The 15,162-nt window shown below is 39.9% G+C and overlaps 1 protein-coding gene across 2 annotated transcripts; it reads left to right on the forward strand.

The window, feature by feature from the left end:
• Positions 1-498: 498 nt before the first annotated feature.
• LOC5513045 (doublesex- and mab-3-related transcription factor A2) lies at positions 499-13,592 on the forward strand. Of its 2 annotated transcripts, XM_001633295.3 has the most exons (9): positions 499-1,366; positions 1,936-2,072; positions 3,813-3,918; positions 4,471-4,565; positions 5,125-5,221; positions 6,034-6,132; positions 6,259-6,408; positions 6,685-6,890; positions 12,608-12,745. In XM_001633295.3, the coding sequence occupies exons 1-8, from the start codon at positions 1,303-1,305 to the stop codon at positions 6,867-6,869; spliced, it is 933 nt and encodes a 310-aa protein (XP_001633345.1). In that variant the 5' UTR covers positions 499-1,302; the 3' UTR covers positions 6,870-6,890; positions 12,608-12,745. The 2 variants fall into 2 exon arrangements, with proteins under 2 accessions (XP_001633345.1, XP_032238411.2); XM_032382520.2 differs by lacking the exons at positions 499-1,366; positions 1,936-2,072; positions 3,813-3,918; ... (3 more) ...; positions 6,259-6,408; positions 6,685-6,890 and adding an exon at positions 6,907-9,736 and having other exon boundaries at positions 12,608-13,592.
• The last annotated feature ends 1,570 nt before the right edge of the window (positions 13,593-15,162 follow it).

Genomic DNA, 15,162 nt, shown 5'->3' on the forward strand with positions numbered 1-15,162 from the left:
AAAAGCTCGCTCGCTGCGCTCGCTCGAGTAACAAGGGGTAGCCAAAGGTTTTGTGTGCTTACTTAACTTTCGCATCACCTTAATTTTCGCTTTACCATTGGCCCTAAAAGCAATAAGAGTAACGGTCCTGTATGTATTCGGATGAGGAGCGTGTAAGGGTTGGATTTTTTTCAACAACACATTTAAATACAAAATGTGTTCATATTTCGCCGCGCTTGCCAAGCATCATACAAATTCCACCTTAACCAGGGTTTATTCCGAACGCAGTAATGCATTGGTAAGATTAGAAAACTTCAATTGCGGTGTCCCAATATCCCAACCCTTCGTAATGAACCTTAGAAGAATTGACGGGAGACTCCTGTCCATTTACAGGCCCGTACCCAGGATTTTTATGTTTTTTTTTTTTTTTTTTTTTTTTTTGGGAAGGGGGTGCTACATCCGAAAAAGTGGAGCTTATTTTCCGAGGGGAGGGGGGGGGGGGAGTAAGTGGGTGAGTTTTCTGATAAAAATCTGATCACCAGGAAAGAACAAAAGGGATTTGGGGCGTTTATACTGGGATTTCGCTGCTAAAAAGTTGGACTTACACGTTTATGACATACCAGGGTGATCTAGAATGCCTCTTTTTTATCTCTTCGCTTATTCCTCATAGTGTTGTCTACAAGAGCACGTCTATTGCGGGCCATTTGTGTTCTCTGGGCGGGGTGGGGGGGGGATGCGTTCGTGCACCCCGCCTTGGGTACGGTCACTTCTGCCAAAATCTATTGGATTCACCACGGGCTATAGGATAGTTTCGAGAAATGATGTGCGCTTTGTAACCGACGTTAGCCTGTTAAATGAGTAACTCGGCCCCCAGCGGGCAAAAATACCTTATAGCCTTCTTATAAAATTTATGTGGCTTAAGGCAAATGCTGTCACTCCTTTATGATTATTTTTAGGGGGGTGGCACTCTTCTAAAATTTAAATCTTCTGCGCTTCTATATACTTAGGACTGTTAGTGCTTTGGGTTCTGCTCTTATCTAATGAAACAAAAATAAACGACGGAACTCTCATAGTTGTTTTGTTGGTGTCAGTCAAAAATGTGTTTACCGCCGTCAATTGGCTAATTACTTTGGTACGGCAGTAAGAGCGCACTACTACCCATAATACACCGCGAAACAAGACTCACGATCGTACCTGACATGCTTGAGCTACCTGTGCTCCTCCGCTTATACTAGGCCATCTCAAACCCGTGTTGTAATGATGGCGATTTATAATGCTTTCTGCAAAGTTTACAGAAAAGACTGTATTTAGCCAATAGCTGAGATGCAGCAGGAAGAACCGTCAGTGGCCGTCATCGGAGCAGGATTAATGGGAACTTGCATAGCAGGTAAGCTTACAAATATTAATATAATATTAATATATAAAATTATAATATAGAACCATTTTGTGAAAGGGGCAAGCTTTAGGTGACCCTTGGCAGAGAGGATGATGACATTTCCTTAACCCCCCTGTACAAGAGGAGAGGGCCGAGGGCCCGGGGGGATATGAAATTGTTGTACTCGCGGAATAGAGATCGCTATGTACAGTTACAGCTACAACTGTAGTCTCTTATGTGAACACTGGACTTCTTTTCACTTTCAAGTAGTGAAATTTTTTCCAACTATCTCTTGTGTTTTGGAACTTTGCTTTGGTTTTCTCTACACTCTATGTTTCATTTTAATTTCTCCCTCTTCCCATAGATTTTAAAGCTGTTTTCCTCTCATCACTCAGATTTTCAAGCTGTTCCCCCCTTATCCCTTAGATTTGGAGGCTGTTTTCATCCCTTCCATTAGATTCTAAGTGTTTATATCCATCCCTCTGATTTTCTTATCCTTTAGTCAACCACACTGACCTTTTCATTTTCAATGGGAATTCACCCATTAACTTTAAACCCTATGTTTATTTATGTGTATCTAGGGGAACTGGCATATCATGGAGCCAGAGTCAATTTATATGACAGAAGTGCCCAGGCCATGGAAAAATCAAAGGAAATGCTGATCCAGCAAAAGGAGCAATTGAAGAGGGAAGAAGTCATGGCCACCTCAGATTTTATTGTAAGTACATTAATACAAGCAAAAATACAATAGTATTTTGAAGAACCAGGCGTGAATAAATCATTTATAGATAAAAAGACTTAAAAGAAGGTCTCCACATCGATCCACAGATAAAAAATAAGGTTTTTCTTAAGGACTTTTGTGCATGTTTGTTTGTATTAGGTGAATGAAAGACCATTGTGTGCCGACTACATGAAGTAAATTAAAACTCACATAAATATTGCTTTCAACAAAAGCCACATCTTGCAACGGTAGTAAAAGGGTTGTTCAAGTGCATAACTCAGTGTGCTTTAGTTATTCCACCATCTTCTCGGCCAAACCGGCTGCCTAAAATGTGTCTGTAAATATCACTCATGTGAACATGGATTTCGTGGTGAAATACACGTTTGGTTGTCAAATGAATATGGATTTTTTGGGTGATGTTTACCTGAAACAAGATTTATATTGTCAGAGTCATCTAGTCATGTGTCGGGACTGCAAATGTTTAGAGTGTGATGGAAGGTCAACAGTTTGGTTGTTCTGAGCAAGGCTGTGCTATGTTAATGTTGTATTCCTTTTAGTAGCAATTAAAAGTTGTGTATTTGTTTTGGACGGTTTATGGGTTTACCGCCGGGCAAAACCCATAATTATGCTTTAAGAGTTGCAAGTGATTTCTTCTGCTCTCCCTTTGCTGGGCTTCTGGAATTACGCGGAGAAAAACTCAAAATTACGCTAGATTCTTTGCTAAATTACACGCTAAATTACGCGGAAAATCAATCATTACGCACTAAATTACGCTGGATTTTGCAATACATTTTTCTTTAAAAATCAAAATTTTGCGGGATTCTTTACTAAATTACGTGCTAAATTACATGGAATATCAACTGTTATGCCCAAACTACATTTTGTACCGAAGAAAAGCACGAAATAACTTGAAAGGGTTAATTTTTTAACCAAAATATCTTAGGCGAGTTTTCATTGGCTCCTTGCCACCAGCCAATTAAAAAAGATATTTTTTTATTAGTCCTAGGCCTTCGCGGTTTAGCAAAGAATGCCTAGTCATTTTATTTGTTTTCGAAATTCAGTTCGAAATATCGAACTCTTACGAAGAATATCTTTTTTTTACGAGAAATAGAGGTAAGAACCCTAAAAGAACACATCAGCTGTGCACTTAAATGTTTTGTCTTTCAAAATTTAGCCAAATTACGCAGGATTACGCGGAAATTTGTGGATTATGCTGATTACGTGGAGAAAGCCAAATTACGCGCTTCCGCACAAGTGCATAATTCCAGAAGCCCTGCCTTTGTCCATTACCACAATTCCTTGAGGTCGATTTCGTGGACTCCTCGGTATGGTTTCGGGTCTCGGGATCACTTGGGGTAATTTTGGGGATCATTTCGGGTCCTGGGATCGTTTCGGGTCCTGTACAAGCTACCCTCAGAAATGAGACAGACATGTGCATACCTGTCAACTCTCCTGCATTAGGCGGGAGTCTCAAGATTTTGGACCTCTTCTCCCGTTGTCTCTTGTGGAGCACCAAATTTCTCCTAGCAATGTTTATCACTTTCGAAAAAATGTTCTATACCGCAAACACCTGCAAAGGTATACCCACCCACCCCCATCCCCAAAAAATGAATATACCCCACCCCTCCCCCAAAAAATTTCATAAGCCTACTATATATATATACTATTTCTAAAGGACTGGGTGCAGGTACCTTATATGTTACTCAATACTCCTCATATAATTGTTTTCTCTCATAGGGGACTGTTGCATTTTGTGAGAGCTTGGAAGAAGCAGTTGTGAATTCAGGACTAATTTTTGAAGCAACAATTGAAAATCTTGAAGTGAAGAAGTCTGTTTTTAAATGTAAGCATTTATTTCCAGGAAAATAGTTTAGACATTATCACAAATATGAGTACGCAAGTCTACAGTGAATCAGAAACAGCTGCTTGAAACAATTACAACCAGCATCACAGTATTTCCAGTATCCAAGGAAATTTGAATGTACCTATGATGTATTTGAAATGTTTGCAGGTACGGTCAACTCCTGCCACCTGACAACTGACAACAGTCAGTTTTTTTTACAGAAAACTATAACAATAACAGAAACCATTGAAATACTGAAAGCAACTTCTACTGTTAACGTCAGGCTCAGAACATTAGCCAAGTTGGACATATAATGTACGAAAGATTCTCTAAATTTTGGTTTTTCAGTTATGTATGCAAACTGCTGATGACCCAATTCATATCATTCTGTTACAGTAATTCAGAGTTTTCTTCATTATGCCATACTGACTACCTAGGAAGTAATGCTACCCCCCAATGCCGCAGCTACTTTTTGCATAAATCATTCATGACTTTAATGTAGTGATGCTTATTATTTCTGTCTGTCATCTTCTTATTTTTGCATATTTGCAGCTATTTCTCAGTTCTGTCGTACCAATGCAGTTATAGCAACAAACACTCTTGCGCTAGATACCAGTGTTGTTGCTGAACATGTCACAAATCCAGAGGTATGGATAGCATGGGTAGTTTTCTGAAGGATTATTTTCAGGGGGTTTTTGAGTGGCATATATGTAGGCAGATCTCTTCCCCTATTATCAGAGATATGAAGAAATATAAGGAAATTCAGAAAAAACAATAAATACAACTCCTCCCCCCTTTTCTTGAAATACTTCCTCCTTCCCCCATTTGTTGGGACTCCAGGATCTTCCCCTGATAAACAAGGCAACATTCAATTAATTTTTTTGTGTGTGTAAGTGAAAGACCCAGGAGAAGTTGGGCCCCCCCACCTATTTTCCTAACAGGAAGTAGTATTTTCACAGCCCCCTTGCCTGCCTCGTTCTCTATTTGGTCCTGCAATCATGCCAATCATGTCAATAATAGAAAGAAGAAAAAATAACGCAGCTCCTTATGATATAAAACAAATCTATCTCTATAGGTATCTTACTCTTATTATTTACAGACCTGGAGATGTCTGCTTCAGGAAGTTGTAGTTGTTGTGTGGGAAATGATCGGCGTTTTACACACCAATGCACAAAAACATGTCATGTGTATCGTTTGACCTTCCAGCGTTGTCTTGGGATAAGGTTTCTGTACCCTGTGTACAGTATACCAGAAGTAGAGATTACATTAGGCAGTCAAACATCTCCAGAAACCATACAGAAAGGTGTGTTGCATTTACTTCTTCACCTCGATTTTCATTCATGCACTCCCTCTCAAATCCAAGCCCAAAAATCGTGCCCCCCCTAGACCGGACGTCCAAAAATTTGAAACTCCCCCTCCCACCACCTCCGCATTTTTATATCCAATAATTATATTTCTTTAAAACCACAGAGACTTGATATACATACTGAGTGTAACTGAATATAATCTTTACTAAAATGTAGATCAGCTAGCATGGCAATTTTGTCCTATTTAATTTAAGTATGAATCTTCACTTCGCTAGTTTAAGAGTGGCACAGAGATAAACAACAAATTCCAGTGTCGCTAGAAAACGACTACGTTGTCGACGATGTTAACTAAGACATTTGAGTGTAGGTTTCGCAACATTTTAAAGTATTGTTTTGTTCAACTGATTAGAACGGGCAACTTTGTCTGTCAACCATGAGAGGGATTCTCAAAATTTATATAAAGACAAGATTGGTACCTGAACAATTTGGAACTAGATATACAACAGTACGAAACATTGTGAACTTTATAAATGTTTTTTTTTATTTGAACAATGACTCTCTTGTTCAGTGTTATATTAAATTTGGCACCCCAAAAAATGTGACCCCCCCCCCCATAAATATTAGCCGGCACTCCCCACCCAGTAATATATGACTGCTCCCTTATATTCTTATTGATGAAACAGTGTAACTTGATAGAGGGGGTTATAAATAAAAAAATAAAAAAATGTGAGGGTGGAAACTTCATTCTCCTATTTGTGTATACCATTTCTTTGACCCATGTCTCGAAAATTCTTTTTTGTCTTACTAGTTCAGCAGTTTCTTGAAGGCAAGCAAAAAACATTGTTCTTTCGGTCTGGCAAAAAGCCACTGGTGCTCAGTCACAGTCAAGTAGAGGACAGGAAAAAAGGTAAGGACTGCTTTTTGGACCTAGTATATGTAGTTGGACATGCAATTTGTGCTGTAGTTTTATCATAAGAAATTGCCCAAAAAAGTCCTTAAAAAGTAACTCTATAATTCTACATTGTTTTCCAAGCCCAGAGACAGCAGACAAGAAACTGGATCCAAGAGGGGCGTAGCACCCACGACGTGGTTCCCAACCTTGGCCATGGTGTGGCGTCTAGGCATGCACAGGCATCTCCCATAGCCATGTCATCTGGCAAGACCAGTCAATCTACAGATGCAGGTATATATGGCTCAGCCAGTTCATATGGGCCATCCCTTTGCTTGCTCACATGCTTTTTGTGTCTGTTTGCTTGCTTGCTCGATTTTTTTTATGGCTCTCTCTCTTTCTGCATTACAAACGGGTTAGGTTTTCTGCTATGGGTCTTTTTTATCAAACAAAGTTTTTGTGGAAGAAATAAGATGTGGTCACATCTCAATTCATCAATCTTCGACATCTTTAATCTACCCCCTGGCAGCAAATATTATTTATGTCATTAGTTCCTTGTGCCTTTTACAGAAGAGGAATGCAGCAAGGAGAGTGAGTGTGTGGTGTGTATGGATAACAGACGAGACACCGTCTTGTGCCCGTGCCATCACCTGTGTGTATGTGGACAGTGTGCCGCCGCCCTCCAATTGAACGAGGAACCTTGCCCCATCTGCAGACAAGCCGTAGCCTCTGTTATTCATGTCTATCAACCATAAGAAAGCCATGTCGAGAAACATGTGAGTGAACAACATATTAATGCTACAAAGAGAAAAATCATTAGCATGTATAAAGGCATTTGTATACCTAGCGGTAGACACAGGGAGCGTACATGCCCCTCCCAGCAAATCCTGGCGTTGTCACCAGTTCTCCGGTCGATTACGTAACAATATCCGATGATTTTTTAACGGAAAACGCCCAAATGTTTCGGAATTGTGAAAGAAGTGTTGCTGTTGGAAATTTTTTTGAGGATGCGATTGAAAATTTAGAGCGGATGGCCTGTTTAATATCTCGGATTCTAATAGATAACGGTTTAGGTTTCCGTCGGACCTCCGGAAGTAAACTTGTGACAATGCGGCTATAACCTTTACGCATTTTGTCTGAACTCTGTTGCCAGTTTGGTCGTTATTAGGAGGAGAATTACACAAATGATCAATAACAACATAATATTCAAGGTCGTGATTAATGAACACAAGTTGACACTGCATATTAAAACACATCAGACTAAAAATCCAATATTTTGCTGCTATCTAAGCCTGCTCTTAGCATGTTCTTAAAATTGGGTGAAATCTCAGCATGGACGTTCTTATAAAAAGGGATAAAAAGTGTGTATTTCACTTCAAGGGGGTTATCTAATGATAAACGGTGGGTGAGTTGATAATTACATTCATATCCGTAACCTTCATATTCTATTGGGCTTAGCCTTCAAAACGGCTTTTTATTTTAGAAATAGTGGTTGACATGATTTTTTTAAGTTCTTGTTTCTTTGTTAAAAAAAAAACAAAGCAAGTAAATCTCCTTTTCCAATCGACACCAACTCTTGTTTATCTCTGGACAAGTAACAGATGGTTTCTACCAAGCTAAGTGATAGCATTTCTAATCTGCAATATGATTTTTTGTGTTGAGGACGTAAAACACAAATTCAAAGTTTGCTAAAATTTCATTTGGCATAGGAAAAGCAGCAAATCTTTTAACACACACAAAAAACGACAAATCACTCGACAGCTGCATAACCAGCACAATGTATCCAGGGGAGAACTCAGGAGTTCTTAAAAGGGCTAAAAAAAGGCTTACATCAGCATCCGATTAGGTAGGTTAATAGCTAATGAATAGATAACGATCTCGCATTGCTAGTACTTTTTACTTTAAAAATACACCAGATTTTGGACCTCTTTTCATGGTTTTTATGTTTTTTATCGTGATAGTTCGAAACATCTATATGTTGTGCATGGCAGGTGTACCTAGAAACATCGCTTGCGCACGTCATCGTCTTAAAGATGGACAGATGCCATTTTATATATTTTTCATATATTTTTCTGCTATTTGAGACTCTGAATGTTCTTAAAAAATTGGGGAAATCTTAGGCTGGATGTTCTCATAAAAAGGGTTCTTATGAAAAAAAAAAGACTGTATTTAAAGACAAGGTGGTAAAGGGTATTTTCGTGAAACGAGATTTGGTCATTTTTCACCCTACGACAAACGTGAAATCGTCCATTTCGACGTCCGTGAAACGTGATTTAACAGGCATAAAAAGCCATTTTGCCCGATCCGTAAAACGTGATCCATACCCCCCTTTATCAGCCTGTAAAGAAATCAATTCAAGTCAATGAATTGTCGGGAACCCTTCACGTGTAACGACCACTTGACGTCCCCTGCGGCTTCTGCAGAAAAGAGAGGTTGACAGATACGACATTTTCGCGTCATATTCTTTTGGTACTCTACGGCGGGGAATTATTTATTGTAGCGCACCCCTAGCGGTGCTGTGTTAGTATTTGTGATCTTTCGTGCAGCAATCGTGGTGGCTGGGGCAATTTTGCACTTTTTTAGTCCTTGACCAATGACGATGAAATGCCCTTTTGTTGAAAGAACAATTACAAAGTCTCTGGTATCCACTGCCGGCATCAATGGAATTCTTGTGAATAATTTATTGGCAAGGCAAACAATTGAAATTCTGTATTGGCGATTATTGTGCCGCGCTATCGAAGCTGTGATTGGCTAGTTGTTACTATGTAGCTATTCGCATCAATTCACTCGGATGAATAGAGAGGCTTGATGGTAATTGACAACCACACTACAAAAAGCAAACATTTAAACATTACTTCGGTTTTGAGCCGCTTGGCCTACTCTAATGTAACAAGGCGGGTGTGAAGAACCAAACAGAAACAAAACTTCGAATGGTGTTGCAAAAAGAAAGAAATTGAAGTCAAAGTAACCGGCTCAAGTTCTTACATGCTTCAAAGAGTTTCTAATCCAACCAGACCACTCATTCCAGATAAATCCAAATTAACTACTTTTCGTTTCGCATGGGAGCTTTCTTGTTTGTCTGACTTTTAGAAAGAATGACAGTGACACAGATGCAATTTTGCGCCAGCCAATCACGGACGTCGGCTAAATGAATTTGGCAAAAGACAGACAAAGGCGTCGAGACGATTAGTTGTCGCAGTAATCAAGTACTAACATTGCTAGTTTGCTGGTCAGCCAATACGACTGTGCTTTTCAAGATATCTGGTCTAGTTGCCCGGGGCATTTGGAGTTATGAGCGAATCTGCGTACATGATACAGGGGAGTTATCCCGAGCGAAAACCCCCTAGAATGCCGAAATGCGCGCGTTGCAGGAACCACGGAGTCGTCTCCTGGCTCAAAGGCCACAAGCGATACTGCCGATGGAGAGACTGCAACTGTGCCCAGTGCACTTTGATCGCCGAAAGGCAGCGAGTTATGGCAGCTCAGGTAGCACTACGAAGGCAGCAGACCCAAGAAGAGAGTATGCGAGTACAAGCCGGTCAAATACCTTCGAATTACGTCCCGTCATCGCCACTGCCTCCAGCGAACTTCACCGAGCTCACACCGCCCAAACCATCGCCAGGTATAAGAACAGTTCACTAAAACACTCTAGCGCCCCCTTTCTCATTTTATTACACCACCCACGTTCACTCAATCAATGTTAAATTACTTTGGGCACTCGAGCAAGTTTATAACATGTAGCAAATTAATATGTATTTGTAGTTTCTTTAGTCTGTCATTTGTGGGCGCGATTGTGTCAACAAAAGTTCTTTTCGAGCGTGTGTGCGCAAATGAATCTTAAATAGAAGAAAGGCCCGGGTCAAGTCGGCTGACCTGAATTGTTAAATGAAATACTTCGCCTCTGACGAGTTAAGCATTCCGTGTTACAAACTGGATTGCATATTCATGAGAGAAACATTTTTACGTTACGTAAGCAATATCTTTACTTCTACAAGTGGGTACTTGAAATTTTGAGAAAGTAACTAAAGAGCAAAGCTTTTGTTATTGTCGATACATGCGCAATAATTCGGTGGGAAAATTAGCAGATCGCTTTCATATTTGTGATTGAGTACGCTTGGGTGAATGGACCATTCCAGGACTAATTGAGCAACATGTGATTTTCAATTTAGGTGTTTACTTTGTTGCAGAAATTGAGAATTTAAGTAATCGCAACACCACGGTCAAGGAATCTGATTTTCAAATGAGGATAAAAGACATATCTAGATTATATAATCATTGCTTGGAAGAAAAAAACATATTTCTTATCTGAGCGCAGTTAGCTTTTTTTATATAGCCAAGGCTAGACAGCGTTTTCTTTTTTGCATGTGTTTTTTTAATAACCTTATACTGCATACATAGTATAGTTTCTTACTCTACGTGACATTAAAAAAGATTCTTTACAAAGGAGAATACACACCCTTTGTCTGTGCGATTACTTGGAAGCCTTAAACAACAGTGACATTCAGACTTGGTCACCATTAAACCTGCTTCCTATGAATTGTCAAATAATATGAGAGAGTAAAGTAAAGTAAACAACCTGTGACAGAAGAGAACAGTGGAGCATCCATTAGCAGAGACTCAGGTACTACACGCGCGGAGGCCGGCTGTAGGCAAAAATATTTCTTTTGTGCGCGCGATTGTTTAATGGTTGCAACCGGAGTTGTGATGTCTCGTTTAGTGTTTTGGCACATTGTTGTAGAAAGAACCTGTCTCCTAGCAAATGATAGACTTGTACGACCTGTCTTTGCCACTTTTATGGACTTCCGATGGAATAGATAGACATTTCCACTGTTGCTGACTTCAGCTCTTATATTAAGTTTGAGAGGTTTAGAATGATTTAGCATTTTGCTGGCTTGCTTAGTTTAAAGTTTACACCTTTAATTAGCATTCCACTTCACGAAGAATTAGAAAAGGTTCTTAAAGGTAACAATCTTATTGTGTACTCTCAATTTCAAGAGTGCCATTAAAAAAGCGTTTAATTTTAAGTTCTTAATTGTCGAAGCTTTTTATCATCAATATTAGCTCTTGACTTTATTAGATTCCGATCTATCTTCCTCATATCACTCTATTGGCAAACATTATAAAGGAGCGTTTGTTTAACTCAGCGCGGACGGAATCATTCTCAATGTGCGAGTCTTATATCCAAGCAACCCTGTCTCATTTTTCGAGTTATTGCTAAAAGCGTGAGATGATAAACCGATACATATTTTATTTGCTATTGTACCCTAATTTCCGGAATTTTAGACTATAACGAGATATTGTCATTTATGCACTCGGATGGGAATGTTATAATATTTCCCGTTTTCATCCGAGTGCATAAATGACAATGTCTCGTTAGAGTCTAACATTCTGGAAATTAGGGTACAATAGCAAATAAAATACGGCCCGTACCCAGGATTTGTCTTGGGGGGTGCGAAATCAAAAAAAGTGGGCCTAACATTTCCGTGGGGGGAGGCAGTTCTCTGATAAAAATCGAACGTTTTATAACATGAGTGTACACCAAGATATTGTATTCTTTATTTGAGCTATGCGACATATATTTCAACAGAGTTTTTAGCTTTCCGATATAATCCTAAGATTACTTTACTGCCGTGCAAGTGAAAGTTGTTAATGCCCACTTACAAAGGTAAAACGGAGGGATTACAGTTTTTGTTGTTGTCGTTGTCTTTGGGCCTTCCGATATATGTGCTTAACTGCAAAGCATGCTCTTCTGTACTCAAAACCGTAAAGTTTCGAAATTACGTTCCATGCAACTAGCTTTCAAATTCCTTTTTTGATAGGCCGATATCCACGTGGGCTTTTTATCGATGTTTTTTTTTTCGTTAGTAGACTTTTCAAAAAGGCTTATTTCGGATGGGCGTCTTCAAACTCTTTTCGCTCCCTCGTAAAAGTACACATAGTTCTTTCAAGGTAACTGCCCTATATCCCAGTCTAGTGCTGGGAAAGTACGACCACTTCGTTCTTTGTTTATAAAACTCTACGTGTCTACCCTTCTTAGAGAAATAATCAAGACAGCGGTATAGTACACGTGGTTGATACATTGTCTGTTTTTCACCTGCCGATCTGTTGGGACGATTCTGCGTGTGTTCATTAGTGTCGGGCAATCAATAAGCGGCCCGAAAAATCGGTGCGTTAAAATCCGCCTTATAGAAATATGTTCGCCATGCGCTAAAACATCTGAACTGCTTTTGTTTAGTCGAAATGTTATAGGTCAAAAAAGGCTGGGCTTACTTCTATCAAGCTTGTGACGCGTGCTTGAGACATGAGACATTTCTTTTTGCGTTAAAATTATTTTTGAAGGATAAATTCCTTTCTTTTCTAAGAGTTTTTCGAGGGTGGAGCCTTCCACGTTTTGTTTTTTATTTTTAATATTTAACTCCCTCCCCCATAAAAATTTATGCGTGACTAATATCACTTCTAATGGATCGTTCCTAATCATCTTTCTTTCTTGTAGAAAAAGAGACAGAATTCCGACAAGAAAGCTTCAGTTCTCCTGAGTCAAAGCTAACCGAGGTAAAAATCAAGGTTGAACCTATCTCTGAATGCGATCAAAATAACAACCTAGAAAAAGACCACGAACAACAACCGAACAGAAAACGAAGCTTTAGCGACAGCGAACCCGAGTACAGTCCGAGAGTTTCCGAATCGCACAGCCCCGTGCCTAAGAAAGCCGTCATATCGGAGAGTAATCTCGTAGTGCTGCAGAGAATCTTCCCTCATCAGAGTCGAGCGGTACTGGAGCTAAGCCTGAGAGCGTCAGGAAATGATCTAGTCAAAGCCATAGAATCACTTACCCCAGATGAGAACAACAACCTCCGTCCCTTCCCCTGTCTGTTCCCAGCGCGAGGTCATGGCGCACCTCTGAGCGTCCATCCTTTGCCACCGAGTGATACCGAAGGTGCGAAGTCAGCATTTTCCACCATTGCCAAGTCAGGGACATTTATTCACCCTCGAGTCATGAAACCAAAGGAACATTATATCAAGAGTCCTACGTCTAAGAGCCCCCCATCAAAGAGTGCCTTTCACCCTCACCCTAGTTACGCTGCCCATCCAATAGCTAGTCCAACAATGAAGGAACATTTCCACTTCCCGTCTGTACCCTCTCACGGGTACGTTTATAACAGGTCAGCTACAGCTGCTCTCCTGTCGCTTAGCAACGCACAGCAACGAGGCGGTGCACCGCCGGTTGAACCCGCGATCTGTGTTGAGTGCGGATTCGTGGCGAGACCTGAAGATAAATTCTGTAGTGAATGTGGAAAGCGGATGAGCTGATTGGACATGTCCAGCGTCACGTGATGAGTAGATGCCGAGACAGAAACATTGTTTTTACTGTTGGTGAATTATTGTGGTTGATTTATGTATTATTGTATGATATATTTTGTTATCTCTGTAAAAAGAGTGCTTACACTTTGTCCCTAATAGTTCTTAGTTCTAAGGCATTATTTTTGTATTTGTCTTTTCTTAAACTGTTTGTTAAAGTTCTTAAAACTTTTCACTTTTATCAATCTAGCCAAAACAAAGCATAGATAAACTTTCAAATTCTGAAAGGGGAATTGAATTTGATTGAAATTTGAATTTTCTACAGATCTTTGAAATTTTTCCTGGCCGCGCGAAAGGAGATTGAATCGAGTGAATATTTCCAAGTTTTGGCGGGAAAATCTGAAACAACGCTTTTTTCTTAAATCCTTTAAAATCCAGAGACGGCAATACCACAAAATATTGGCGAATTGTTTTCTATTGCACTGCTTCCCACAATGAAGCGAAGTATAATTTAAAGTCTAAATTTTTATACGAAAAAAGAAAATATCGTTTTGTTGTAGGTTTCAAAAACAGCGCGCGTTCGTGAGAATGTCGCCATCCTTGATTGCGAATGCAGCGCGAGCAAAAACAATTCAAAGACTAAAAAATATCTGCTTAATTTTGCAGATTTGTTTCCTGAAGTTAAATAATCATTTGACTACAAGGTTGAGATATAAAGATGACGGTAAAAGTTGTAACCACACAACATTCTTTAGCAATAACTAAGTCTCAAAAGACATGAAGACGGGAACCGGTTTAGCGCGCGCATATGTTTTCTCGTGTAATTTGGTTGACATCTCGATCTACGTCACATGACTGGACCCAGGCCTTCCAGTTCACGGCCTTTTTTCCGAAGGTTGACCAAAATACCTCAATATTACAGATTCGAGTTATTCGCGCGAACGCGTGTTTTATAGGGTCCATACGAACCACATACCATTTGGAAGATGAAAATATAAAGAATTAACAAAGTCTATCAACTCTGAAAGGTTATATGGACTTTAACTGAGTGTTAGTGCCTAAATAGATACTACTGTAAGTAACTATTTAGCGGTGCAACCTGGACTACGTTCACCAGGTTGCTTTTCGCGGATCAAGAAAAATTTAGGAGAAATTCGTCTATCATAACCACCTCTGCATGCCTCCCACAATATCTCCCCCCCCCCCTCAGGATATTTGATGAACCCTCTCTAACAGCCACCTACACTTGTGGGTGCGTAGGGTGCGCGCGCAACCCCCTTGGCAGACAAAAAGTAGCCTTCGTAGCAAGTGTTTTGAGCACAAAGAAACCCAGAAACCGACGAGAAGTTTGATGAGCAAGATTTTAACCGCGCGAAAAATGGGACGAGCGTAACGCGCGGCCAAAATGAGGCATATCGAACTTCTCGCCGCTTTCCTCTGTTTCTCTGGGTTTCCTTTCGCTCAAAACACACGGGAACGCTTGCTACGCAGGCTACCAAAAACGTTGGTCATTTCTTTTTATAGCCAAATTCGTTGTTGGCGACCTCTCGTTTCATACGGTAACTATCATAGTTACAATGACGAATGAAGCTTTGCTTTACCTCCATGACAATAGGAAGTTTATATGCAAATTCGAATATTTGGGGTAGGGAATTTTGTTTGTCAGAAAGTATTTACAAGAGAATTAAACGGGACGGAGGAAATGTCAAATAAAATTATAAGAGAATCAAACAGGACCTGAGGAATCGC

This window comes from Nematostella vectensis, chromosome 7 (genome assembly GCF_932526225.1).
Source record: "Nematostella vectensis chromosome 7, jaNemVect1.1, whole genome shotgun sequence".
Lineage (NCBI taxonomy): Eukaryota > Metazoa > Cnidaria > Anthozoa > Actiniaria > Edwardsiidae > Nematostella > Nematostella vectensis.

Coding starts and splice junctions, on each gene's coding strand:
- LOC5513045 (XM_032382520.2), top strand. CDS start 9,406: ATGAGCGAATCTGCGTACATGATACAGGGGAGTTATCCCGAGCGAAAA. Junction 9,737..12,607: donor ACCGCCCAAACCATCGCCAG/GTATAAGAACAG, acceptor TCTTTCTTGTAG/AAAAAGAGACAGAATTCCGA.